The 27608-nt window shown below is 50.9% G+C and overlaps 2 protein-coding genes and 1 long non-coding RNA gene across 7 annotated transcripts in view; all 3 read right to left on the bottom strand.

Moving 5' to 3' along the window:
- Window positions 1-13135, bottom strand: part of NRF1 (nuclear respiratory factor 1) — a 62933-nt gene extending 49798 nt beyond the window's left edge. For all 5 annotated transcript variants that reach the window (XR_007900998.1, XR_007900999.1, XM_051773713.1 and 2 more), the window contains exon 1: window positions 13035-13135. The gene's annotated coding sequence lies outside the window, so the exon portion shown is untranslated. The remainder of the gene's footprint in view (window positions 1-13034) is intronic.
- Window positions 13136-20552: 7417 nt separating this feature from the next.
- Window positions 20553-22167, bottom strand: LOC127463831 (uncharacterized). The gene is made up of 2 exons (XR_007901014.1): window positions 21571-22167; window positions 20553-20789 (listed from the first exon to the last, which is right to left on the bottom strand). It is a non-coding gene; the product is annotated as an uncharacterized LOC127463831 (long non-coding RNA).
- Window positions 22168-23107: 940 nt separating this feature from the next.
- SMKR1 (small lysine rich protein 1) lies at window positions 23108-25103 on the bottom strand. Its single transcript, XM_051773746.1, has 3 exons — window positions 24982-25103; window positions 24190-24248; window positions 23108-23315 (listed from the first exon to the last, which is right to left on the bottom strand). Exons 2-3 carry the CDS (start codon window positions 24190-24192, stop codon window positions 23121-23123), a joined length of 198 nt encoding a protein of 65 aa, XP_051629706.1. The 5' UTR covers window positions 24193-24248; window positions 24982-25103; the 3' UTR covers window positions 23108-23120.
- Between the last annotated feature and the right edge of the window lie 2505 nt (window positions 25104-27608).

Here is a 27608-nt window from a genome sequence, read left to right as displayed (position 1 = left end):
TTCCCCAGGAATTTCGGGAGGCCACTTTTGTTGCATTATTTGTTTTGAGTCCAGAAACAGGCGAAACCATTCCAACCCAAGCCCAAACATGACGTAAATCTTATTTATTTACTGCATCCGGTGGCAAAGGAGCAGCTTAAACACTCGGCAGGGCCCTGGACCACATGCCGTGAACACAAACCTGTGCTGAAGGAACAGGACAGGATATTTTCAGTCCCTGTCTCCCACATGTTTGTGGGAAAGGAACAGCACAGCCCGAAGTTATTTTCAAGTGGAAGAATTATGAACGTGAACCCTCAGAAACAGACTCCTCAAAAGCCTCAGGGCAAAGAGGAGAGAGAAAGAGATGACCAGTTGTAGGGAATGATAAAATATCCCCCCCAAAAAATGTGACCTTCTAAGTACAGGCAGTGAATTAAAGCTCTGGATTGACTGACACCAGATCATGGAATGCCATGGAGGGGTTGATGAGACAGCAGGATACAGACCAGGAAAAAGCACTTTGTCAAGGGGGTTATTTTGACCAAACTCCAAGGAGGTTGGAGCCAGTTTGGGGTTGGTCTCTTCTCCCAAGAAACAAGTCACAGAACAAGAGGAAGCGGCCTCAAGCTGTGCCAGAGGAGGTTCAGGTTGGATAGTGAGGAAAATTCCTTCCTGGAACGTGCTGTCCAGCCCTGGCACAGCTGCCCAGGGCAGGGGGGAGTCCCCATCCCCAGAGGGATTCCCAAGCCCTGTGGATGTAACACCTGGGGACAGGGGTCAGTGGTGGCCTTGGCAGTGCTGGGGGATGGTTGGAATGTTCTATCCAGGCACACACTGGAGGAACTCAATCCTGAGGGACAGCAGAGGTGCTGCCGGGAGAGTGTTCCAAACATCCCGAGGCTATGGTTCGAGCCAAAGGCTCTTCAAACTCCCAACCCTCCCTAAAAGGCTGCTGGAGCCCCGTGGGGCTGTTGTCCGACCCTGTTTACAACTCAGATTGTAACACTAGAACCACCCAAAAATAGCAGCAATCCAAACAGCCCCAGAGAGGGAGGGACTGAGGCACTGAGGTACTCGGGAGCAGGTTGAAAAACAATCAGCCCTATTCTCCTCCCAAGGAACTTATTTGGCCGTCGCCACAGAAAAAATGGGGGAAAATATTCCAAGCAAAGCTTTGCCCAGCACCAGGATTCCCCAAGCCACTGTGCTTTTCCTGACAGGGTTTACTGCTGCTTTTCTTGTTGGAGCGATACAACTCTAATTATTCCTGTTAAAATTAAAAATAAAATTATTTATCCACGGAAAAACATGCCCAGAATATAACTGACAACCTTTCAGCTCCTCAGGAGACAAGGCTGTGAGACAAGGGATGCTTCCATGGGAAGGAAACCTCCCAGTCAAGAGTCAACACCACTGAAACCTTGGTTAGTCATTCCTATATTCGAGTTATTCCCAAAGGATTCCCGATTCAAGCCAGGCTTTGTGGGCAGGCACCCTGGACTGGCAGCTCCTGCAGGTGACCACCCACCCGTGGATGCTGTTGTTGCCCCAGCAGAGCATCCCAAGGGTCTGCACGTGGATTTGAACAGGGATCCGAGCATGGGGGATGAAATTTTAGAGACCAGCATTCATCGTTCCAGAAAAGGAATGGCTGTTCCTGGTTTTCTCCAGAAACACTTTGGGGCGTAAGGAAACCCCAGTGGCACAACGAGGCCTGCAAAGACATCTCCTGGTAGGTGGAGCTCGGTCCAGAAGCCTTGGATCACAGCCAGAAGTATTTTTAAAGACAAAGTGCTTTTAAAAAAAGGAAAAAAAAAAAAGAGGATAAAGTGCCTGTCCTGACACAGGGCAGCTGCCTCACAACTGTGCCAGAGGTCCCTCTGATGTCCTGTCAGCCACCACCGCTGGAGCAGCTCCGGAGGCAGGAGGAGCTGGGACAGCTGAGCTGCACCACCCCAAACCAGCAGCAAACGACACAAACTGAACACAAACCCCACAAACTCGACACTAAAACAACAGGGACCGAGATTTGAAGGTGACAATTCATAACTCGAGCCATAAACCCCACGTGGGTGGGTCATCCCAGCACGGACACCGTCCTCTGCCACCACCAGGGGTTTAATGGGGGCTTTAATGGGCCCAAAATAAAAAGTCCATGCTTAAAATGATGAGGACCAGCAGCACGAGTGGAGAACCCCCCTCACACAGACAGGCCTGGCATTATCTGTGACCTTCACCCCTCTGAAGTGGGTTTAGTTCAGGGGCTGCACAAGACACAGACTGAACGTGGAGGTGAGCACTTATCTGCTGGAATGTTAAATTATGATAATAAATCACAATAAACCATTTTTACTAACTCATCCAACACCTCATTCACCTGTTCAGATTAGCAATAAATATGAGAATAATTGGAACGGCTTCTTTGGTGGTTTAAGCCATTTTAAAAGGAGGCAGGGGCACGGGTTTTAGAGGAAAAAGGGCAGATTCCCTAGAGGGAATTACCACTGCAGGTTTGATAAGCAAACCCCTTGATTGATTAATATCTCAGTCACTACCACGACTCATTTAAAATGCTCATTAACCCCCCCCGAAAATCTTATTTTTCCATATCTGCGGAAAAAGTCTTCCCTTGCTCATGGAGAGGATTTTGAGGCCCACACCTCGGTCTGATAAAAAAAAAGGCTTTTTTTTTTCCTAGTGAAACATCTGCCCCTCTGGAAACTGGACAGGACTGGCTTTCCAGGAGCACAGACATCGACTCCTGGAAAAGGTGACAAAGGTGAGAGTTAAGAGAGCAGTTTGCAGCCCTGCTGTGAAGGCTGAAGTGAACATCTAATTTCGTGTGTCACAGAGATGTGGTGACTCGGGCACTCAGAGGAACAACAGGAACCAGCTCCTGTTCCACAGCGTCCTCCCGTGGCACAAAAGGAGGGTAACGATCCTCTTAATTAGGACGGGGAAAAATCAACCCCCACCCCCCCAGTGTCAGCACGGAAAGACCTCAACTCAAATGGACTGTGGAGAGCAATCCCAAAATCCCTTCTGTTTATCAGGATCTTGCACCAAGGAGCAAACACATCCCACTGCGGGGAAACCTTCCTGGAAAAGGAACAAATGGGGTTTCAGAGATATTTGTCAGGCAGAAAACCTCCTGTTTGCTGCCAAAAGCCACCGTTGGGTGGTGTGACAGGGCCCCGTTTCCTGACCCTGAAATGGGTCCTTTGGGCAGCTTAATTTCCCATATTTAGCACCAAATATGGAAAATATTTTCCATCAGGAAACTACAGGGTGAACACAAGGATGAGGTGGGTTCTGAGCCTCCCTGAAGACTCTTCTCAAGCTTTGGCTCCAACAAGTAACACCACAGTGGGGAACCAACCATGGAGACACCATGGAAAAAGGACACATTTAGCGCAAGGAAAACCACGGGAAGAGCAACCACCACATCCCAGCCTATTCCAGTCGAGTGTAACCCAAAACTGGAGGTCAAACTACACCATAAAATCATAAAGCCCGGGCTGGAATTCCCATTGAACATTCCTGTGCTTCCCCCTGGGCTCTGCAGGGCTCACATGAGGCAGAGCTCACTCTCCCAGGATCCACCAGTAACACCTGGGCCACAACTGTCTTCCCTACCATTTTTTTTGCAGGATGTACAGCTGGACACAAATTTAGGAGAAACACAACACATGACAAATGCCATTCTCCAAGGTAATACTCTGTCACCCTAAAGGACCACCCAGAAATCCCCACTCCAAACCCTTTTCCTTCCACCTGCACAGCCCAGGAGCCGTTCTAACGTCGCTTTAATTAAGCGACTTACTCATCTTTAGTCGATTGAGCTTTTTTAATTAACAGGCAAAGTGGTCTTTTAAGAATTCCTAACCCAACAAGCACCCCGTGCTGCTGGCTCACAGCATTCCTGGCGTGGCAGGAAGGCACAGCCCTGGCTCCACACCACCAGATTACTGCGGGAAGGACGAGGTGCAAATGTTCCCTCTTTTAATCCTCTTTTATTGAGAGAGAGGATTAGAGGTTATGCTGGACGACCACAGAAAAACAGGGTGTGGAGGTGTGCTGTGTGGAGGGGCTGGAGCAGGAGGGAGGGGATGGGACACTGTGCTCTCAGCCCAACAACACTCGGGGGTGTGAAGTGTCAGGACAGCCCCGGTGTCTGGCACAGGTGAGATCACAGAATTAGAGGATATCCTGAGCTGGGAGGGACCCACAAGAATCATTGATCCAACCCCTGGCCCTGCCCAGACACCCCAACAATCCCCCCCCTGTCCCTGAGAGTGTTGTCCAAACCCTCCTGGAGCTCTGGCAGCCTTGGGGCCGTGCCCACTGCCCTGGGGAGCCTGGGCAGTGCCAACCACCCTCTGGGGGAAGAACCTTTTGCTGAGATCCAACCTGAGCCTGCCCTGACACAGCTCCAGCCCTTCCCTGGGCCCTGTCCCTGTCACAGGGAGCAGAGATGGGAGCTGCAGGTCCCCATGAGTCTCCCCTCAGTCTCCTCCTCTCCATCTGAACAAACCAAGTGCCCTCAGCTGCTCCTTGCTTGGCCCCTCCAGACCCTTCCTCATCCCTGTGTCCCCTCTCTAACAGCTTTAGATCTATTTTTTTTTTATACTGAGGTGCCCAAAATCCCCACTAAGATGACTTGGTCCTCACGTGGCATTAACTCAACAATGGTCAGCACAGGATAAAACCCCACAACACAGTCCCAGCCACGTTTAATCATCAACCTTCCACCCAAGGAGCAGCCTGGCCAGCCCTTCCCGGTGTTCTGTCCCTGGGGCAGCCTTCAGGGAGATCAAGGACACGACAGGGATGATCCTAAAGCCACAGTGAACCACACCAGTATGACTGGAGCTGGTTTTGGTGGGCTGGTGCCACCTCAGCAAGGTCCAACCTGTGCGTGCAGAAGGTCCCAGGTAACCAACCTGGCACTGATGAGCTGCCCCAGAGCTCAAAACTGAAACAAAACCCCCCTGTCCTGCTGCAGTTTTGTCCTTGCACCCTTTCAATCCGTTGGCACCTCCACTCCCCAGCCAGCAGCTCAGGCAACACCCTCCTCCTGCCCCCATTTAGGGCCCTTTGGAGCTGCACTCCCAGTCGGACCAGTTCCCTCCACCTCGGGATTCCACTCTGCAGGCACAGCAGTGGGGGGAAAAGACCACTTGGCAGGTGTTCCAGTGCCTCCCTGGGGGGAAAAGACCACCTGGCAGGTGTTCCAGTGCCTCCCTGGGGGGAAAAGACCACCTGGCAGGTGTTCCAGTGCCTCCCTGGGGGGAAAAGACCACCTGGCAGGTGTTCCAGTGCCTCCCTGGGGCTGTGAGGAACCTCAGCACACCCCAAAAGCTGCTTCCAGACCCTTCCCAACCATCCCCTGGGCAAACAGGACCCAACACAGGTGAGCCATGCCCCGGGACGTGCCCCCTTGGGGCACCAACAGCAACCCAGGGCCTCAGAAACCCCAGATTTGTTGGGAAAAAAAAGCCAAAACACCCCAACAACTCCTAAATCCTCAAAGCAACAATTGCTCCCATCATCTAATATATTATATATATATACACTATATATATCAAGCATATATATATCAACTCTATATAATAAATACATATATATACTAGATATATAACCTAGAATATATCTATATACAGATATATATATATGGAGTATATAAAGGATGCTGAAGCCTCTATGCTGTGGTCAAACAAAACTATTAAAAACTCAGGTAATTTTTGCCTTCAAAAAGAATTATAAAAGTTAAATCATCTGAACATAATACACTCTGATAATGTTTGTTTTCAAGGTATTATTCTACCTAAGTTTGTATGGTTTTTTTTTTCCCCTAGAGCTGTTTCAGAGGGATTGGGCATTCCCAGAATTCCAGCACACCCCTGGCATGAACTAATCCATCTGTGCTCACACAGGGAAGAATTTGGGGATTCTCCTTCCCTGCAAGGCCCTTCGGGGTACCTGAGGTGACAGAGCACAGGGAGGCTTGTTCAGTGCCAGAAAAATGGGATATTTCCTCCCCTCAGCACCTGGAACTGGGAAAAAGGGAAAGGACAGGCTGCCTCCAACAGCTTCCAGGGGTTCAGGAACACCTTGTCTGCTTGTCCTGCACGAGGTGGGACTTGAGGAGGAAAAACTCCCCAGAAAATCCACTGGGAGCTAAGGAGCAGGAGGATGTGGAGCTGCTGGAGTGAATCCAGAGGAGGCCCCAGAGCTGCTGCCAGGGCTGGAGCCCCTCTGCTCTGGAGCCAGGCTGGGAGAGCTGGGGGGGTTCCCCTGGAGAAGGGAAGGCTCCAGGGAGAGCTGAGAGCCCCTGGCAGGGCCTAAAGGGGCTCCAGGAGAGCTGGAGAGGGACTGGGGACAAGGCCTGGAGGGACAGGACACAGGGAATGGCTTCCCAGTGCCAGAGGGCAGGGTTAGGTGGGATATTGGGAAGGAATTGCTGGCTGGGAGGGTGGGGAGGGGCTGGAATGGATTTCCCAGAGAAGCTGTGGCTGCCCCTGGATCCCTGGAAGTGTCCAAGGCCAGGTTGGATCAACCTGGGCTAGTGGGAGGTGTCCCTGCCCATGGCAGGGGTGGCACTGGATGGGCCCTTCCCACCCAAACCATTCCATGATCCCATGGCTGTTCTGTGCCCCTGACCAGGGAAGGTGTCACTCTGCAAACCCAGCTCCGGGGCAGGGAGGAGATCCCACACCTCCAAAATTGGTGTTTTCTGAGGGGAAAAAAAAAAAGGTCCCTGTCCAGCCCCTGAGCAGAGATCTGTGGCTGTGAGTCCCCCACATCCTGCAGCAGCTGCACAAGGGGGAAATGCTGGGTGGAACACTCTCCTCTCCAGGACTCACAGGTCCTGCCCAACAGACCCCAGTTCTCTCCGTGTCCTGCCCCGTTCACAGACCCAAACCCAGGGAGAACATCCCAAAATGAGCCAGGCTGGAATTCCAGCCCCGACCCACCTCAACTCCTTACTCAAGAGGGGCTTTTCCAGCTCGGAACACCCAGCACATTATGCAAACTCCTGGGAAATTCCAGGTTCTCAGAGCTCCTGGAGGCACGGCCACGTGTTTGATCCGCTGAAAACGGGCTGGGAATTTTTTACTTGCTGCTACACTTTGGACTTTGGGTGTCTGTCACATCTCTCCTCCACCTCCATCTACATCCCCTCCTGATTATCAGGGCTGAAGTATTCCAGCCATCCCAGGGAATTCCTTCTGGAGCAAGAGACACAATTGACTGATTCACCGGCAAGTCTCACGGTGCAGAAATAACAGGCCTGAAAATCACCCAACTTGCAACCCAAAGCAACTCCAATGAGAGCTTTGAATCCACCAGATCCTTTCAGGGAGGAGAGGGAGCAGCATTCCTTGAAGTCCCTTCTCCTTCAAAGGGGAAATGGGGAGTTAAAGGATTTTCTCTGTGCCCAGAAGCAGTGGCTGACACCAAAAACAAACTTATTTTTGTTTAAATACACCATATTAATTCCCACAGCACATCTCCACGTAAATAAAACCTGGAGACCCTGGTCTTCCAAGTATTTTTGACCCAGGCTGTGGGGAAGTTTCCCAAGGCTCCAATCCTCCCTGTTTGATTACTTTAATTAGATGGTTATGTAATAAACAGTGGGAGGGACTGGGTTCCTTCTGGACTGGATTCCTTGGTCACACTGGTTACAAGCAAACAGGGTCTGTGGTTGAAAATACACTTTCATGTGGCTTTGTCTTTATGTGTTTGCAGGGAATTTCCAGGTGAATTTTCAGTGCATTCCAGGTGGGTTTCACAAGAGGACTGAGGAAGTTCCGAGTCGCCCTCAGCCCGTAGGATCTGAGCAATTTATTATTTGTAGGCAACACCAGCGGGTAAAATAATTCCCACATCTGCCTTATGTCCAACCAAAACAATGCTCCAGGCCGAGGAAAGCCCTGTTTTCATCCCTGTTATCCACCCAAAGCTCTCGGAGAAAGGATGGAAAACAGGGAGAAAAGGAGACACCGGGGTCCTCAATGCTACGAATCCACCTTCCATCCTAAGGGCTGGACAGCTCCATCCTCCTTCCAGGAGGGAAAACCCCAGGAATACGGCATTTCCTTGGCATTCCGATGCCAGTGTCCATCGGGATGTCCATCCCTGTCCTCAGAGCCACCAAGCTCAGCCTCCACCTCCCCGTTTTCTATCTGGCAATGGAAGCAATTCCTTCCCGGAGCAGCCTCCGAGTCCTTCCCACAAACCTGAGCACAGGGATCTCCAGAACAAAGCCTGGATTACCCGGCCACCCTCTCCCAGCTCTGCCTCACACTCCTGCTGAGGACACAGAGCCTGCTCCCAGTTGTAAACTGAGCTATTCCCAGAAGGATAACGGGCTTGGAGGCTCTTCCCAACAACTGCTTGGGAACAACGGGGATGAACGACTCCGGCCGACGCTCCCGCCGGGATTGTCCAGCTGGTAACTGGAGCAGCCCCACCAGCTTTTTTTGGGAGAAAAGCAAAAGCAACAGGACCAGAAACGGGCAGGACACAAATATGGAACAGAACAGAATCCACCTGGATCCTCCCCAGAGCTGGAGGGGCCTGGATGGTGATTCCTCCACTCCCAGGACAAATCCTGCACCACTCTGGGCCTTAAATCCTTTTCCCACACTCCACTACAGCCCTGGGGTTGGAAAATGGTTTGGAATTTCTGGTGGAAGCTCAAGTTTCAGGTGGGAAAAAAAAACCCCAAAACCCTACAATGCAAGTGATGTTTGGGGTTTTAAGGTTTCGATCCTTGAAAACCAGAGGGGGTTTTGCCAGGATTTGTTTGCCTGGTTGGGATTCCCAGGCAAAAACTGGAACAGAAATTCACTCACTGAATTAAGGGATAAATACATCTTCCCACTACAGTAGGAATAAAAATAATATATTTATATTGTGTTGTTATATTACATGATTGGTTTATATTATTATATTTATAATATAATATAAATAAAATGCCCACTGTGCAGCATAAGTTGTTTTAGCAGACACACAAAAAAAGTGTTTTTAAATGATTTTCCTCTTTAACTCAAGCACTGGGCCACCAGGAACACAAAATATCTTCCCTGGATTTTTGTTTTTTTTTCTCCCATGGAGCCACTTCAGGAGCAGCCTAAGAAAGATAAAAGTCCAAGGCTGAATTTCACTCCCTGCACTGAAAATCATCAACAACAACCGATCCCTACTGACAGCACGAAACGTTCTTCAGTGGAAAAGTCTGGATTACATTTTCCTGGTGAAAGGGATCCAGGGGCACAGCAAAGTCACTGTGCTCTGCTGCCTTCCCAGAGGGTCATTTTCCAGCTCAAGAGGAAAACAAAACCCTAATTCCCAGAGCCTTCAAGAGACAGAAGGTGCCTGGAAATCTCCCTCCGCTGGAAAAGGAGGAGCAGTAATGGAAATATTCCCAGAGTTTGTACATGGACATGGGAAAACTTGGACATGATGCAGCCTGGAAACGCTAAGGGTGGTCCCACTTCTCCTGCAGCCACCTGGGATTCCTCAGTTTCCTTCCCAGGCTGGAATCTTCCAGGCCTGAGCTTGCCAGGAGTGGAACTCCCTGAGGAGAAAGGGTTCAGGCTCAGGGAAGTTGTGAAATCCCAACGGGGGCAGGGGGACACCGGGGCAGCCCACCGGGAATGGGGCTCCTGTCCAGGGAAATCCAGACAACCCACTGACAGGAAAAACCCCAGCACGGCCAACGTGGCCTTTGCTCATGGAATTAGAGCTGGAAAAGCCCTCCAAGGTCACCAACCATCGACTCAGTCACCACTAACCCTTGTCCTCCAGTGCCACATCCCCTCATCCAGTGGCTCTCAGACACTTCCAGGGAGGATTCCAACACTTCCCTCTCCACACATTCATCCTCCAGGAACAAGTTTTCCCCCACGTTTTCCTGATGGAGGTACAGAGAGGTGCAGCCTGTCTGACATGACCCACACCAAAACCTCTCCCTTTTAGAGCTGGTTTTTTTTCCAGGATGGCTCCATTTCCATCTGGGATCGGGGGATTTGTTGTTCTGGCTCACAGGGCACCCTGGCTGGGATGGCACATCCACATCCACAGCTAAACCTGGCTCAGGATAACTTCATGTTCAACCCCTGCAACATGAATGTCCACCAGGTCACACGCTCCCTAAATCCCAAAGAACTCCGGGAGCTGCACAAAACCTGCCCTGGATGAGGAGAAGGGCTCCCAGGAATGATGTGAGGCTGCTGAAAACCAACTGGGATCCAACAAAATGCCATAAACCCCAACTGAGACACTGTAAAACAGCAAACACAGGCAGGAATGACAGCAGGAAACGAGGGGATTGAACTCAACACTGCACCTGGAAGAGAATCATGGAATGGTGTGGGTGGGAAGGGACCTTGAGGATCATCCAGTTCCACCCCCTGCCGTGGGCAGGGACACCTTCCACTAGCCCAGGTTCCAACCTGGCCTTGGGGACTTCCAGGGATGGATGTGCAAGATGAAAACCTTGGGAAAACACTGAGGTGACCCTGAGCTTTCCAAAGGTGTCACACCCTCAGGGGAAAAAAAGCCATTTTGCCACCCCCATGGAAATTTAAATTAAAGAGATTAACAACTCCTCTCTTGCCTTTTCCCCCAAAATCAGGGAATTAGAAGTTGACTGTAAGAGCTTTTAAGGAGCAATTGTGATGTGGATGGAGCAGGAGGGGAGGCAAAGCCCGAGTTCACCTCGTGGGAAGAGGGTTTAAAACTGCGCCCCAACAGCACCAAAGCTCAGAAACCAAACCCCCACAGCCCCTCCTGAGGGACAAATCCCAAATTCTGGGAACCACAGAGACACTTCCAGGGTAGGAGGAAACAGTAATAAAAACATAAAGCACAGATCCAAGTCTTGAAGAGGCAAAACATCTCCCCATGCTGGGAAAATCACCTGGAGCTGAAGGAAAGCCAAGACTCAGGAACCCCAAATGCAGGAAGAGTCTGGAGCCCAATTAGTTCTGCCCTGTAATTATTATTCACCATGGAAAGGTCCTGAGCCACATTTATACCCCCTTTTTGGGTGTATTAATATATACTCAGTCACAGCCCTTTTTTTAAACACAATTTATAGCCCTTTTTTGGGTGTATTAAAGGGGGGGTGAGTGATTAACCCATTTCGACTCCATCCCCAACTCCTGCACAAAGGGCAGCCAGGGGAGGAAAATAAAAGGGGAAAATAAAACAGGGGAGGGAAAATAAAAGGGAAAAATAAAAAAGGGGGGGAAACAGGGGTGAAGGAATGAAGGGGGAAAATGAGGGGGTGAAGGGGAAAAAAAGGAGGAAGGAAGGGGAAAAATGAGGGGAGGAGAAGGAAAAAAGGGGAGATGAGGAAGAGAGAAAAGGGGGGATGGAGGAGAGAAAAAGGGGAGTGAAGGGGGAAAAAAAGGGGATGAAGAGGGGAAAAAAAGGAGGAGTGAAGGGGAACTTCATCAAGGTTAGGCTCGATGATCTCAGAGGTCTTTTCCAAGCTAATTCTGTGATTCTGAGGGAAAAAAAAGGGGGTGTGAAAAGGGGGGAAAAAAAGGGGAGGTGAAGTGGAAAAAAAAGGGGGATGAAGGGGAAAAAAAAGGTGGGAAAGGGAGATGAAGGGAAACTTCATCAAAGTTGGACTCAATGAACTGAGAGGTCTTTTCCAACCTAATTGCTTCTGTGATTCTGGGGGGAAAAAAAGGGGGGATGAAGAGGAAAAAAAATGGGGGGTGAAGTGGGGAAAAAAAGGGATGAAGGAGGAAAAAGAAAGGGGATAAAAGGGGGGACCAAGGGGAACTTCATTGATGATCTCAGAGATCTTTTTCAACCTAATTGGCTCTGTGATTCTGGGGGGAAAGGGAAAAGGAAAGAGGGGATGAAGTGGAGGAAAAAAGGAAGGTGAAGACGAAAAAAAAGGAGGGGTGAAAGCAAAAAAAAGAGGAATAAAGGGGAAAAAAAGGGAAGGATGAAGGGGCAAAAAAAAGGAGGACGAAGGAGAAAAAAGGGGGGGTTGAAGGGAAAAAAAGGGGGGATAAAGGGGAAGGAAAAAAAAGGGGGATGACAAGGCTAAAAAGGGGGGGATGAAGGGGCCAAAAAAAGGAGGATGAAGGGGAAAAAAGGAGAGGTTGAGGGGAAAAAGGGGGGGATAAAGAGTTAAAAAGAAGGGCAGGATGAAGGGGCGAAAAAAAAGGAGGATGAAGGGGAAAAAAGAGGGGGTGAATGGGAAAAAAGGGGAGATGAAGGCAAAAAAAGGGGAGGGATAAAGGGGAAAAAAGGGGGGGTAACTGGGCTAAAAAGAGGGGGACTAAGGGGCAAAAAAAAAGGAGGGTGAAGGGGGAGAAAAGGGGGAGTTAAGGTAAAAAAAGTAGGGAGAAAGGGAAAAAAAGGGGTGACAAAGAGGGGAAGAAGGGGGCGATGGGGCTAAAAAGGGGGGAATGAAGGGGTGAAAAAAGGAGGATGTAGGGGAAAAAAAGGGGGAGGAGAAGAAAAAAACCGGGGGGGTGATGGGAAAAAAAGGGGGGATAAAGGGGGAAAAAGCGGGATTAGAAAATGGAGCGATAAAGGGGCAAAAAAGGGGGGGGGGCAAGGGGTAAAAAAAAATGAGGATAAGGGGGGGTAGAAGAAGGGGGAGGAATGGGAAAAAAATGGGGGGGTGCGAAGGTGAAAATAAAAGAAGGCTAAAGGGTTAAAAAAAAAAACAACAACAGGGGTGCGAGGGCTAAAAGGCGCCAAAACCCGGGGGGTGGGGGGGACACCCGAAACCATGAGGGAAAGCAGGCGAAGCGCAGCCCCGCCGCCGCCGCCGCCGCCCGCGGCCCAACTTCCCCGCCCGGGCCGGCGCCGGGGCCGCCCCGCTCCCTGCCCCTCGCCCCTCGTCCCCCCCCCGCCTCGCCCCTGCCCCGGCCCCGCCGCCCCCGGCGCGGGCCGGCCCCGCGGGCCCCATGTTGTCCGAGGCCGGCGGGGGAGAGCGGGCGGCGGGGGGCCCCGCCGTTGGTGCGGCTGCGCCGGGGCCGGAGGAGATTGCGCGGTAGGACGCTCACCTCAGAGCGGCTGCGCTGCTGCGGCGGCGGGGCCCGCGCCGCGGGGCCGCGGGGGGACGGAGCGGGCGCGGCGCGGCGGGCGGAGCGGGGGGCGAGCGCGGCGCCGGTCGGCCTCGGGCCGCCGCGGTGGCGGAGCGCGGGAGGCGGGCACCGGCGGCGGCGGCGGCGGCGGCGGCGGAGGAGGCCGGGGACAGCGAGGGGGGGGGAGCGGGACGTATGGCGTCATAGCGCCGCGCCGCCGCCATCTTGGGCAGGGACGGGGGGTGGCGGGGCGGCCATGAGGGGGAGGGAGGGAGGGGGGGGGGGACATCTTGGGGAGGGGGCGAGGGGGTGAAGGGGGCGCCGCCATCTTGGGGAGGTCGCGGGAGGTCGCCCCCCCCCTCAGAGGTTCGCTTGAGGAGGAGGAACTCCGCAGAAGATGGGGGTTAATGAGGGGAAGGACGTGAGGCGAGGCCAGAGGAGGGCACGGAGATGCTCTGAGGGCTGGAGCCCCTCTGCCTTGGAGCCAGGCTGGGAGAGCTGGGGGGGTTCCCCTGGAGAAGAGAAGGCTCCAGGGAGAGCTGAGAGCCCCTGGCAGGGCCTAAAGGGCTCCAGGAGAGCTGGAGAGGGACTGGGGACAAGGGATGGAGGGACAGGACACAGGGAATGGCTTCCCACTGCCAGAGGGTTAGATGGGATATTGGGAAGGAATTGCAGGCTGGGAGGGTGGGCAGGCCCTGGCACGGTGGGATCCCGGACATTGGGGTGGGAAAAGCTGGTTTAAAGGGATTTTTTGGTCTCGGTTTTATTGTGGGAAAGTCCCGTTTAAAATAGGGCAGGTTTCCATTTTGTTTGGGAAAACCCACTTTAAAATAGATTTTTTTTCCCACCCCATTTTTGGAGAAAAATCCAGTTTAAAATGGATATTGTTGAAAAATCCAGTTTCAAGTAGATTCCTCTCCCCGATTTTATTTTTTTTTTTTTTTAACTGGAAAAATCCAGTTCTAAGTCGAAATTGTGGGGAAATCCAGTTTAAAATGAACACTTTGTCAATAGGGTTTTTTTGAGGGAAAATCCAGTTTAAAATAGATGGGTTTTTCTCTATTCTGTGTGGAACAGCCCGGTCTGAAATGGATTCTTCTATTTTGTGGAAAATTCCAGTTAAAAGTGGAAATTGTGGGAAAATCCATTTAAAAATGGACATTTTCTCAATTTTTTTTTTTGTGTTAAAAAATCCAGTTTTAAATGGAAATTGTGGGAAAAAATCAGTTGAAAATAAACATTTCTTCCATTTTTTTCGTGGAAAAAATCCAGTTTAAAATTGAAATAGTGGGAAAATCCACCTTAAAATTAATTTTTTTCCCCCCATTTTGTGTGGAAAAATGCAGCTTAAAATAAATTTTTTCTTGTCCTTTTTCGGGGGGGGGGGGGGGCAACAATCCAGTTTAAAATGAAAATTGTGGGAAAAATCCGGTTTAAAATTGAATTTTTTTTTTCCATTTTGAGTGGAGAAGTCAAGTTTAAACTGGACTTTTTTGTCCATTTTGTATGGAACAATCCAGTTTCAAATGCATTTCTTTTTTGTCCTTATTTTTTTTTTTTTTTGGTGGAACAATCCAGTTTAAAATTGAAATCGTGGAAAATCCCACGTTTAAAACGAAATTTTTTCCCCTTTTTTTTTTAGGTGAAAAAAATCCGGTTTAAAATGGAATTTTTTTTTTTTTTCCTTTTTTTTTTGTGGGAAAATCTGGTTTCCAACGGCCATGAGGGAGAGGGAAAGGCGGGGCCGCCGCCATCTTGGGGAGGGCGTGAGGGGCGAGGGGCCGCCGCCATCTTGGGGAGGGCGGGCGGGCGAGGTGTCCCCTCAGAGCTTCGCTTGAGGAGGAAAAACTCCCCAGAAAATGGGAATTAATGAGGAGAAAGATGTGAGGCGAGTCCAGAGGAGGGCACGGAGCTGCTGCCAGGGCTGGAGCCCCTCTGCTCTGGAGCCAGGCTGGGAGAGCTGGGGGGTTTTCCCTGGAGAAGAGAAGGCTCCAGGGAGAGCTGAGAGCCCCTGGCAGGGCCTAAAGGGGCTCCAGGAGAGCTGGAGAGGGACTGGGGACAAGGGATGGAGGGACAGGACACAGGGAATGGCTTCTACTGCCAGAGGGTTAGATGGGATATTGGGAAGGAATTGCTGGCTGGGAGGGTGAGAAGACCCTGGCCCAGGTTTCCCAGAGAAGCTGTGGCTGCCCCTGGATCCCTGGAAGTGTCCAAGGAGCAGGATCAGAATCAGGGTTACAGCAGAAGGGGGAACTGTGCTACAGCTCTGGAGATCTCAGTTCTCATCAGTGGGGGGAACTTTGCATGGTGTGGAGGTCTGGAAGATTCCCAGGACAGGGGCCAACCCCCTTGTTTTGGGGTGTGATTATCCAACAAAATGGGGTGGGAATGTGCAGCAACACAAGCCATGGGTGACGTATCTTGGGAACACTTTAACTGGGCACAACAGCTTTCCCTGTGGGTCCTTCTGCAGCCACCACTCCAGTCTGGATTTTGGGCTCACCCTGGTTCTTCCCTGCCTCCCATAACCATGGATTGTTTCTGTTCTGCCAGTTCCCCAAGTATTTGGGAATAAAAGAGGGCAGTGCTGGATCAGGGCCATTCCCTCATCTCCAACAGCAGTGGCAGTAACAGCTCTTGAGAGACAAAGAGCCCACTTAGGCTGTGCTGGGTGGCTTCTCCAACATTCCCTGCAGTGGATTTTATGGCAACAACAACTACTGGGGAGACAAGGCTGAAGCTGTGAAGAGGGAGGAGCGGGGTGGGAGCCAGGCTGAGCTCACCGCTGTGCAGGGCTGATAAGCCAGAGCTGACCACGGAACTCCAGCTCAGCTCCACTCCCCCATGTCAGAGACACCCCCATGGTGAAGTCACGAGGTATTTTTGTCCCCTGAGGTGCCCCAAGGCCCAGCCTGGGTGTTTTCCTTTCAGACAGATGAATATCCCCCGCAATTTTACCCTCGTCATCCAAGACACTGGAGACACAGAGCTCTTCCAGTTTTCTCACTGCCCTTTGCGTGGCCTTCAGCCCAAATTCCTTAGGACTAAGCCATGGCCATGCTGGTTTCCCATGTGAAGGACTTACATTTCTCTAGCCACACCACATTTTAATTTGCTTTCTCAGCAAAATCTTTATATTAATCACAGGGAGTGGGGTTGGGCTCACCGGGTGTCCCTGCACCTAAACAGGACACCCAGGGCTGCTTTAAGCCCCTGCCTATGTTTAATCAGAGGGATCCCATCCTGGGCTACTCCTGCTGTAGATCCAGACAACTAGTCCAGGCATTGGTGCAGATGTTTGGATTTAGGAAAGACCAATCCCCTGAGTCTCAGTTTTATGACTCACGTGGAGAAGGAAAACTGCAGGTCAGAGGTGTTAATTGTCACCTTGTGCTGATGAAACAGGGGCAGGGAGGGAAGCAACAGGAATAACAGGTTTAAAATATGTAAGGTGGGAATTAAAGGGCAAAAGGAGTGGGATTTGTTACCCTAAAGAGCCGAAAGGAGGGAATTTGAAGGGACAGGACATAACAATCCTCACTTCATGGAAGATCAGGGTAAAGACAGCGACGAGCTGTGGGTTTGGGTGAGCTCAGGACTAGCAGAGCTCTGCCATGTGCAGGCATGGGAATAGTCCTGGAGCTCCCTGGGAATGCCAGGGGACACTGGGAGGTCACCACTCTGAAATCCCACAGACCATTAAATCCCCTTTGATCTCTCCTGAGGAAGTTTTGCAGCGCCAGGTTGGGAAGAACTTTTAAGACCTGCCAAAACATTCCAAGAGCCCCCAGTTGTGGTTCTGGGTGAGAAAAGCAAGGTATGTAGGAACTTGGAGTGTTTCCTGCTCTGCTTCCTGGTGATGGCAGCAGGAATTGTGCAAACCCCGTGTGTAAGACAGCGGGAAAGGAGGAGGAATCCATCAAAGTGTGCAGATTTGTAAGAAAACAGAGCCACTCCTTGGCCAGTTCCCAAAGGACAAGCTATAATTATCAGGTACTCCCTCAAACACTGCATCTATTTTCAGGAAGGGCTTCCTGGATAAAGTGTCTCAGGAGCCAAAACAACAGGTGACAGAAGGAGGTCCCTTGGCTCTCAAGGGCACCAGCTCAGGCCGTGGCATCTGAGAGGAGCTGAAAAGCTCAGGGGTTACTCCTGGAATTAGACAAAGAGCCTCGTGCTTAGGAAGCTCCAGGATATCCCAGCCTGTTCCCCTGGGCCTTCACTGTCCCAGGGGCTTGACAAAACCTGCTGACAACCCCACCAAACTCCAGAAAAAAAAAAAGAGTCCTAATTATTGTAGCTAATTGTTCATCCAGTACAACTTGAATTCAGACATCGGGGTTGCAACTCCTGGTTTAACATCTCAGGATGCTCAGAGAACTCTCCTCCCGGGCTGGTGGTTTCCATACTTCACACAACAGGCCATTCCTATAAAATAATGTGGGAAAAGCACCCCCAGGAGTTGTGTGACCTGCTGGAATCACCCTGAGGGAGAAGATTTTCTGAAGTTAAATGTAATTTTTAGCCTCTACTAAGCAGCTATTAATAATACTAAATAATGCTAAATATTTATAATACTAAATAATACTAAATATAATACTAAATAATACTAAGTATAATACTACTAAATATAATACTAAATAATACTAAATATTTATAATACTAAATATAATAATACTAAATATTTATAATACTAAATATAATACTAAATAATACTAAATATAATACTAATACTAAATATAATACTAAATAATACTAAGTATTTATAATACTATGTATAAAATACTAAAACTAAACTAAACTAGCTAACCAACCAAGCTATCTAATACTAACTAAAACACTAAACAGTATTTCTGTTTCCTTCAATGATTCCTGTGCTCTGGTCTCCCTGGCAATGTTTCCTTTTAGACTGTAGGAGCACTTGGCCAATCCTTGCAATTCCAGCTATGAAAAATATTCCAACATCCAGCAGTAAATGCAGGTGAACTTTTAAACATTTAGGTCAAGAATTTCCCCCAAAGAGCAGAGTGGTCCCTTCCTGGCACGTGATCGTGGCCATTCCAAGGAATCTGCTGTCACCATGTGTTGCATTAAATATTTTCCTCATTTTTTTTCCTTAAACATTTCTCTCTTTTAGTGCCAATTTCAGCCAGAAGTGCTGACACTAAGCCAGGCTTTTGCACAAAGAGGATTTCACCCTTAGTTTGCTTCAGCTTAGTCGTGAATGTATCAGCCCTTAACAGTGAGTTAAAAAAATTCCCTTTGATTGTTTCTCCTCAAGTCATGTAGCAATAACCTATATGGAACACTGCAGACTTAAAGGCTTCTATTTTAAAATAATTAAGTATTTTTTAAAACAAAATTTTGTGGAGCCTAAAGCAAACAAACAAAAAAAAATCAAGGGAAAAAGGAATTTTCTTCCCAGGATTCTCTTGTGGTCTGAGGCTGTCGGGGTGGGAAGGCCCTGTAAGATTCCTCCAAGGAGACTCCTGAATTCTCTGAGTATCTCCAGAAAATTACTGGATAATTATACAGTAAATGTCATATTTACAAATATATAGTAATGTAATATGTATATTAAATATACAGTGGAGAACACACAAGGATGTAACAAAACCATCCCAGAGTCTGGAATGGAAGACATTGATACTCACAGCAACTGTTCTGATATTTCACTCCTTTTGGTCGTTTGTGTGACAATTACAAGAGCAAAACACAGGAAAAAGCCCCCAACTTGTGCCTTTTTAAAAAATATACAGAAATCCTGGAAGAGAGAGGTTTATAAAACACAGTAAAGTTGTTTTTTTTTTTGTTCTGGAGGACACCTGAGGTGGCAGCAGGGAACCAGGATGGTGAAAAAAGCAAATGAGAAAGGAGTTAACCCACTGAAAACTTCATTTTATTAACTTTGCTGACAATTCAGTGCCAACATTTAATATGCCTTTTGGAGAGAAGCTTTTCTTTAAAAATTCTCTTTGTTATGGAGATACCTTTTCTGAGGAAAAAGAGTCCCTGGAGTTGGGAAGGAACAGCCAGGGCAGCTCCTCAAATGAGAGCTGGGACAAAAGGATCCCTGTCCCTTCCCAAGCCTTTCTTCTGTGTCATAAAGATCCACTGTGCTTTTTTTTTATAGGTGAAAATAACAATAATAGGTGAAAATAACAATAATAGGTGAAAATAACAATAATAGGTGAAAATAATAATGAGGAGATACCAGGCAATAGAGAAGCACTGGCTGGAGGAAAGGGGGAAGATGGGAATCTGCTCACATCCAGCTTGATTCCTAACACGGTGAATATTATCCTTTATTAAACCTTAAATATACAGAGAGTTCTCTCCAGCACCCACATCCCATAATAGTCCTGTGGCTCTCCCCACCCACAAACACGCAGAGCAACATCCCCTGAGTTTTACCAGCGGGGTTTGGGTGCAACTTCCTGCAGGAAACGTGGGCCAACAGCACAGGGAGCCCCAGAAATGCCGAGCTGGGCCTGCCTGCCGTGCTGACAGCAGGAATTCCCATGGAACCTCTCCAGGCTGCAGGGCCCCCTCACCCAATCCTTGGGGGATTTGAGCAGAGAATCACAGAATCCCAGAATCAGCTGGGCTGGAAGGAACCTCTGAGATCATCCAGCCCAACCCTTGATCCAACCCCGCCGTGGTTCCCAGCCCATGGCACTGATGCCACATCCAGTCTGTCCTTAAACACCTCCAGGGATGGAGAATCCCCCACTTCCCTGGGCAGCCCATTCCAATGGCTGAGCACCCTCTCTGCAAAGAAATTCTTCCTGATATCCAACTTAAACCTCCCCTGGCACAGCTGAAGACCGAGCCCTCTTGTCTTGCTGATGGTTGCCTGGGAAAAGAGTCCAACCCCCCCCGGCTCCCCCCTCCTGGCAGGGAGTTGCAGAGAGTGGGGAGGTCTCCCCTGAGCCTCCTCCTCTCCAGGCTGAGCCCCCCCAGCTCCCTCAGCCTCTCCTCCCAGCACTTGTGCTCCAGTCCCTTCCCCAGCCTGGCTGCTCTTCTCTGCCCCTGCTCCAGCCCCTCCAGGGCCTTCCTGAGCTCAGGGCCCAGAGCTGGACACAGCACTCCAGGGGTGGCCTCCCCAGCGCCCAGCCCAGGGGCAGAATCACTTCCCTGGCCCTGTTGGCCACCCTGTTCCTGAGCCAGGCCAGGATTCACTGGCCCTTTTGTCCCCCTGGGCACACTCTGGCTCCTGTTCAGCTCCCTGTCAGTCCAAGCTCCCAGCTCCCTCTGCCTGGCAGAGCAGCCTTTATTCATCATGAGCTCAGCTTGAGTCCTGCACCCCAGCAGGGGGGAAAAGCCCGACACAGAATCAAACTTCCAGACTGGGAGAAACCAGAGATGGCTGGAAGGGTCATCCCACGGCGGAGACTCCCTGGAAAGGCACATCCACGGGAGCAAAAGGCTCTCCCTCAGAAGCCACAGCAAAACCTGTGGCACTTTTAAGCAAATCCAGCCATTGCAAGTCCAGACTTTTCTTTAGAGGCACCTCTTGGTTTTTATTAACCCCCAGGGAGCTGGAATTACACGCAAAATTCACCTGGACTGAAGAGAGAAGAGGAAAAAGGGGGGAAAAAGGAGAAGTGTTTCATTTTGCAGCTTGGGATGGTTGGGAGGGTTTTCTCATCTGCTGTCAAATGAGCGGTGACTTTTCAGATCCACCAGAGAGCATTTCACTGCTCACCAGCTGGTGTCCTCAATTCCATCCTGCTGGAATCATGGCATGTAGAATAATATAATAATAATAATAATAATTATTATTATTATTCACTCTTTATTTCAGTACTTTTGGGACACTAAAACTTTGGAGTCTGGAAATCACTGTAGCTCCAGTTCCCCACGGATGTAAAAACAGCCTCGCTCACTTGTAACCATCACTAACCAAAGTCAAGCAGTTCCTACTTCACTGCTTGGAAACTTGTTGTAAATATGTGGAATAATTGGGGTTTTTAATTAATTTTTCGAACATCTAGCTGGAGATGCTGAACACAGAGGTGGCAAGAGGTCTCTTGCTTTACAAAGCTGATACTTGGAGGAAATAGTTACGAGTTGCTGTGACCAGAGACTTCCTGGGGGGTGGTGGGGAGGCAAGAGCAGAGTAAATGCTGAGCAAGAGACGTGGGTGCAGGACACAGAGCAAACCACAGCTCTGAGTCACCACAACACCCCAACTGCAGGTTCCTTGGCCAGGAAACAGGGGCCCACTGTGGGGGTGTCCGTCCTGAGGACATGGGGCAGTGCTGAGCACGGGGGGACGGGTGGATTGGGGAGCTTTTCCAACCTGAACGACCCTGTGATTGTTTTCTTGACGTGGATGGAACAAAGGCAGTGGAGTTTGCAGTGGCCCATGTGCCAGGGGCTGGCCAATGCCCCCAGCTGTGGTTTTCCCTGGCCAAAACCTCCTCCCAGAGGGAGCATTTCAGGCTGGGGAAGCAGCCTTGGGTGGATCACATTACAACTGACTGTTGTGTTACCTGTGACATCAACTTACCTGGAGGTCAGAGAGGGTTCTGCTCCTGCTCCTGCACTGAAGTCAGCCAGGAATGGCCTGGGAGCCAACTGGCTGCTCCAGCAGATCCACACCGTGGATGTTCACCCCCAGTTGGTGTCTCAAGCAGCTGAGATGCTGCTGTGGCACTTCCTGCGTGTCCTTCCAGGCCCAGTCCCTCGGGTGTCCTTGAGAACGGGCACATTTCCCCTTACAGCAGCTCTAGCCCGTCTCAGATTCTGTTTTCCCACCTCTCTCTCCAAGATTCCAGCCCTTTTGCATTCCCTCCCATCTCTCCACAGCCCACATCAGTTCAGGACACATCCTCTCCCCTCCCACTCACTCTCCTGCACTTTTCCAGTGGGTGGAAGCAGCTGGGAGAGAGGCACAGCTTCCCTCAAGGTGCTGCTCCAGGATTTACCGAGGGCTGGGATGAACACGTGGAGGAAAGGGAGGGAAAGGGCTCTGAGCTGTAACTGTAACACTGAGCTTGTGGTTTCCAGCCAGGGTGTTTGGGGGAAGAATGATCTGAGGGAGGGGAGCCCTGGGGTCCTGCATCTCTGAGCGGGTGTCACAGCAGCACTGACACCACCTCAGCTCCATCTCCAGGCTTCCCAGCCAAAGGGGGGCTGGGGAGAGTCGCTGGAGCTTCACTTGTTTGCCCAAACTGAGCCATTTCCTTCTGAAGTCACAGGGACACACAGGTGCCATCTCGTGGCTCTGTGCTGAGCCACACAGGGAGTGCTGGGAGACCCTCAGACATGGAATGCCAGGATCCCTGGGGTTGGAAAAGACCTTCAGGGTCACAGATCAAGATCACCTTGTCCCCCAGCCCAGAGCACTGAGTGCCACGGCCAGGCCTTCCTGGGACACCTCCAGGGCTGGGCACTCCAAACCTCCCTGGCAGCCCCTGCCAAGGCCTCCCCACCCTTCCCAGCAACAAATTCCTCCTCAGCCCCAACCTGACCCTCCCCTGGCCCAGCCTGAGGCCGTTTCCCCTTGGCCTGTCCCTTGTTCCCTGGCAGCAGAGCCCGACCCCCCCCGGCTCCCCCCTCCTGGCAGGGACTTGCAGAGCCAGAAGGTCCCCCCTGAGCCTCCTTTGCTCCAGGATGAGCCCCCCCAGCTCCCTCAGCCCCTCCTGCTGTTCCAGACCCTTCCCAGCTCCCTCAGCTGCTCCTCACTGGACTCTCCAGCTCAGCTGATGTACCACAAATCACCCTTAACACTGTCAATCCTGCCCTGAATTCCACTTTCTGAGCTCAGGGTCAGACAGCTGCAGGTACTGGGAAGCACATCCCATCCACAGGGAACAGCAGCAGTGGGAGTAAAGCAAACCCCAGCACAAGCCCTGCCCTGGCTCAACCCTTCCATGCACACAGACCCTGGGAAGGGCCACAGCTGAAGGGACAATGGCCCAGTTTCCCCTGCCTTTGTCACCCCGAGCTCGAGCTGCAAGAAAAGCGCCTTTGTACGGACACAGCGGCGATCAAGGGAAACTCCTGAGCCGACACTGCAGAGGTCAGGACCAGTTTAATCACCTGGGAGCTTGGCTCTCACTTCTTCTTCCCCTTCTTTTTGGGAGAGCCAGGCCAGGGGTAGCCCCGGAACTCGAGGAAGGCAGCGGCGTTGTGGGAGATGTAGTAGGCGTTGAGCATGGCGGCGGGGCCCAGCACGTCCACCTCCTTCACCGCCGCCTTCTCCTTCTTCTTGGGCTTCCCTTTGCCACCCTTGGGCTTGGCTTTGTCTGCCTGCAGAGGGAAAACCACCACACACCCACTCAGGTTTGGGTCTTTATTGTCTCCCTCCTGGGGAGAGGATCCCGGGCTGGGAGAGCTGGGGGGGTTCCCCTGGAGAAGAGAAGGCTCCAGGGAGAGCTGAGAGCCCCTGGCAGGGCCTAAAGGGGCTCCAGGAGAGCTGGAGAGGGACTGGGGACAAGGGATGGAGGGACAGGACACAGGGAATGGCTTCCCAGTGCCAGAGGGCAGGGATAGGTGGGATATTGGGAAGGAATTGCTGGCTGGGAGGGTGGGGAGGCCCTGGCCCAGGTTTCCCAGAGAAACTGTGGCTGCCCCTGGGATCCCTGGAAGTGTCCAAGGCCAGGCTGGAGCAACCTGGGCTAGTGAAAGGTGTCCCTGCCCATGGCAGGAAGGCTGGAGCTAAATGATCTCTAAGGTCCCTTCCAACCCAAACCATTCCAGGATTCCATGATCCCAAGACATCCCAGAACAGCTGTTTTGTTGCATCCCAGCCCTGGCTCTCAGCTGGGCATTAACTGTGTGTGAAGTGTATTTTTCGTGCTATCAGTTCTAAAATGTCCTTTTACAGCTCAAAGGAGACAAACATTTGTGTTCTAGGCATAAAAGCACAGTCAGGGGCACAGTGTTCAGAATCATCTGGGACCACAGTGTGAAAGAACATGTACAGGTAAAGAAAAAATGAAATATAACTCAAGTTTTCCATAGAAAACACAGAGACCCTCTATCAGAATTTGGTGCATAACTGCACACAAGTGAATTTGGGCAGGTCAGTTTATGTGCTGCAGCCCTGGGAATGGTTGGATGTTAACTCCATTTCCTTAAAAAGTGATCTCAACCCTCCTCAGAAGGATCAAAGCTGTATTACCATGGCTGAGCCTTTTTGCTGAGCAGCTGGAACTCCACGTCAAGCCCTGGTGTTGGACCCTGCAACACACAATCCCAGGTGGGTTACACAGGGTAAAGCACTGGGGTCAGTTCCCAATAAACTTTAAAGGGAAATAAAAATAGTTAAAGTTAGTTCCTTGCAAAAACAGATCGAGGTGTGTCGTTCCTAAAGGTGTTTCTTAGCAAATAACCACCTGTGAAATCAGCTGCTCACTGCCAGATTGCAGCATCCTTTTCAGCAAGGCCTGAGATTTAGAATCGTACAATTACAGAATCATTTAGGTTGGAAAAGACCTTTAAGGCTGTGGAGTCCAACCCTTCCCAGCTCTGCCAAGGCCACCACTGACCACGTCCCCAAGTGCCACATCCACAGGGCTTTGAAATCCCTGCAGGGCTGGGCACTCCAAACCTCCCTGGGCAGCCCCTGCCAAGGCCTCCCCACCCTTTCCAGCAACAAATTCCTCCTCAGCCCCAACCTGACCCTCCCCTGGCCCAGCCTGAGGCCGTTTCCCCTTGGCCTGTCCCTTGTTCCCTGGCAGCAGAGCCCGACCCCCCCTGGCTCGCCCCTCCTGGCAGGGACTTGCAGAGCCAGAAGGTCCCCCCTGAGCCTCCTTTGCTCCAGGATGAGCCCCCCCAGCTCCCTCAGCCCCTCCTGCTGCTCCAGACCCTTCCCAGCTCCGTCACCCTCGAGCTCCCCTGAGCCTTCTTTCCTCCCCAGGCTGCTCCGGTCCCCCCTCACCCACTGCCCCGTGCAGCAGTGGCAGGGCCTCACCTGCCCGTCCCCACAGCCCCGCAGCTCTGCAGCGGCCGCCGTTCCCCCTCAGGGCCGCCATGGCTGCCCCTCCTTCCCCTCAGCGTCGCGTTGCCATGGCAACCCCGCGCGGGGTCGTGACAGCGGGGGCGGGACCTGCCGCTGACGGACAGTCCTTTGACCAATCCGATGCTGAGGCATCTGCCTCTCGACCAATCCACTGCTGCGGGCGGGGCCTGTGACCGTTGCGTGCATAATGGCCCCTGCAGGAAAAGGGCGGGAAAAGCGCTGTGGGGGCTGAGGGGGATGAAGGAGGATGAGACGGGATCATGGATTCATAGAATCACAGAATCAACCGGGTTGGAAAAGACCTCTGAGATCAACAAGTCCAACCCTTGCTCCAACCCTGCTGTGGTTACCAGACCATGGCACGAAGTGCCACATCCAATCTCATCTTAAAAACCTCCAGGGGCGGTGAGTCCACCACCTCCCTGGGCAGTGCATTCCAGTGTCTCATCACTCGCTCCGTAAAAAAATTTTTCCTGATATCCAACCTAATATGAGGGGGATGAAGGAACTGAGGGACTTGAGGAGGGATGAGAGGGATGAAGGGACTTGAGGAGGGATGAGAGGGATGAAGGACTGAGGGACTTGAGGAGGGGCGAGGGGTGAAGGGACCTGAGGAGGGATGAGGGGGATGAAGGACTGAGGAGGGACGAGAGGGATGAAGGACTGAGGAGGGATGAGGGGGATGAAGGAGGACGAGGAGGTGAAGGGGGATGAGGGGACCTGAGGAGGGATGAGGGATGAAGGACTGAGGGACTTGAGGAGGGATGAAGGGACTGAGGGACCTGAGGAGGGATGAGGGATGAAGGAGGATGAGGAGGTGAAAGGGGATGAGGGATCTGAAGGGGAATGAGGAGGATGAAGGGACTGAGGAACTGAGGTGATGAGAGGAATGAAGGGGCTGAGGGGATGAGGGAATGAGGGATTGAGGGACTGAGAAGCTGAGGGGGCTGAGGGAGCTGAAGGGGGCTGAGGGACTAGAGGGGACTGAGGGGACATGAAGAGTTGAGGGGACATCAGGTGCCATCCCCATCCTTGTCCCCATCCTTGTCCTCATCCTGGTCTCCATCCTTGTCCTTGTCCCCATCCCAATCCAGAAATAAAGCACAGAGAGTCCCGCCCGACCCACAGCCGAAAATCCCAGGGAAGGGTCATAAGGAGGCGAACAAACACCCCAAACGAACTTAAATCCGAGAGGAGGAGGGAGGAAGTGCTGCTGTCCAAGGGGCTTGGATAGGAAAGGGACATTCATGGTTTGGAGAGATTTTGGGGTATTTTGGGGTATTTTGGGGGTGATTTTGGGGTGTTTGGGGGGGATTTTTGGGGTATTTGTGGGGTGATTTTTAGGGTGGTTTGGGGGTGGTTTTGAGGTGATTTGGGGAGGGTTGGGGTGTTTTGGGCGTGATTTAAGGGTGTTTTTAGGGTGATTTTGGGGTATTTTGGGTGATTTGGGGATATTTTTTTGGTGATAATGGGGTGATTTGGGGAGGGTTAGGGTGCTTTGGGTGTTGGGGTGATTTAAGGGTGTTTTTAGGGTGATTTTTGGGTATTTTGCGTGATTCAGGGGGTGATTTTGGGATATTTTTTGGGTGATTATGGGGCGATTTTGGGGTGTTTTTAGGGTGTTTTGAGGGATTTTTTTGGGGTGTTTTTTAGGGGTATTTTTGTGGTGATTTGGGGGTGGTTTTAGGGGTTTTTGGGGTGATTTTGAGGGTGATTTTGGGGTGTTTTGGGGCTGATTTTGGGGTGATTTTTGGGGTGAATTTGGAGGTGTTTTCAGGTTGTTTTGGGGGATTTTTGGGAGTATTTTTGGGGTGATTATGGGGGTGGGTTTAGGGCGATTTTGAGGGTGAGTTTGAGTTGGGTTTGGGGTGTTTTGGGGTGTTTGGGGGGATTTTTGGGGTATTTGTGGGGTGATTTTTAGGGTGGTTTGGGGACGATTTGGGGAGGGTTGAGGTGTTTTGGGCGTGATTTAAGGGGGTTTTTAGGGTGATTTTGGGGTATTTTGAGTGATTTGGGGATTTTTTTGGTGATAATGGGATGATTTTGGGGAGGGTTAGGGTGCTTTGGGTGTTGGGGTGATTTAAGGGGGTTTTTAGGGTGATTTTTGGGTATTTTGCGTGATTCAGGGGGTGATTTTGGGATTTTTTTTGGTGATTATGGCGTGATTTTGGGGTGTTTTTAGGGTGTTTTGAGGGATTTTTTTGGGGTGTTTTTTAGGGGTATTTTTGTGGTGATTTGGGGGTGATTTTGGTTTTTTTGAGGTGATTTTGAGGGTGATTTTGGGGTGTTTTGGGGCTGATTTTGGGGTGATTTTTGGGGTGAATTTGGAGGTGTTTTCAGGTTGTTTTGGGGTATTTTTGGGGGTATTTTTGGGGTGATTTAGGGAGGGCTTTGGGGGATTTTGGGGTGATTTTGGAGGTGTTTTTGGGGTGTTTTGGGCGTGATTTTTGGGGTGATTTTGGTGTATTTTTGGGCTGTTTTAGGCCATTTTGGGGTGATTTTGGGGGTATTTTTTGTGATTTTTGGGAGTATTTTTTTGTGATTTTTGGGGTATCTAGGGGGTGATTTTGGGGAAGTTT

This window comes from Manacus candei, unplaced genomic scaffold, assembly GCF_025592945.1.
Source record: "Manacus candei isolate 608988 ecotype Guabito, Panama unplaced genomic scaffold, ASM2559294v1 h1tg000174l, whole genome shotgun sequence".
Taxonomy (NCBI): domain Eukaryota; kingdom Metazoa; phylum Chordata; class Aves; order Passeriformes; family Pipridae; genus Manacus; species Manacus candei.
This window is presented reverse-complemented; position numbering and strand designations above follow the sequence as displayed.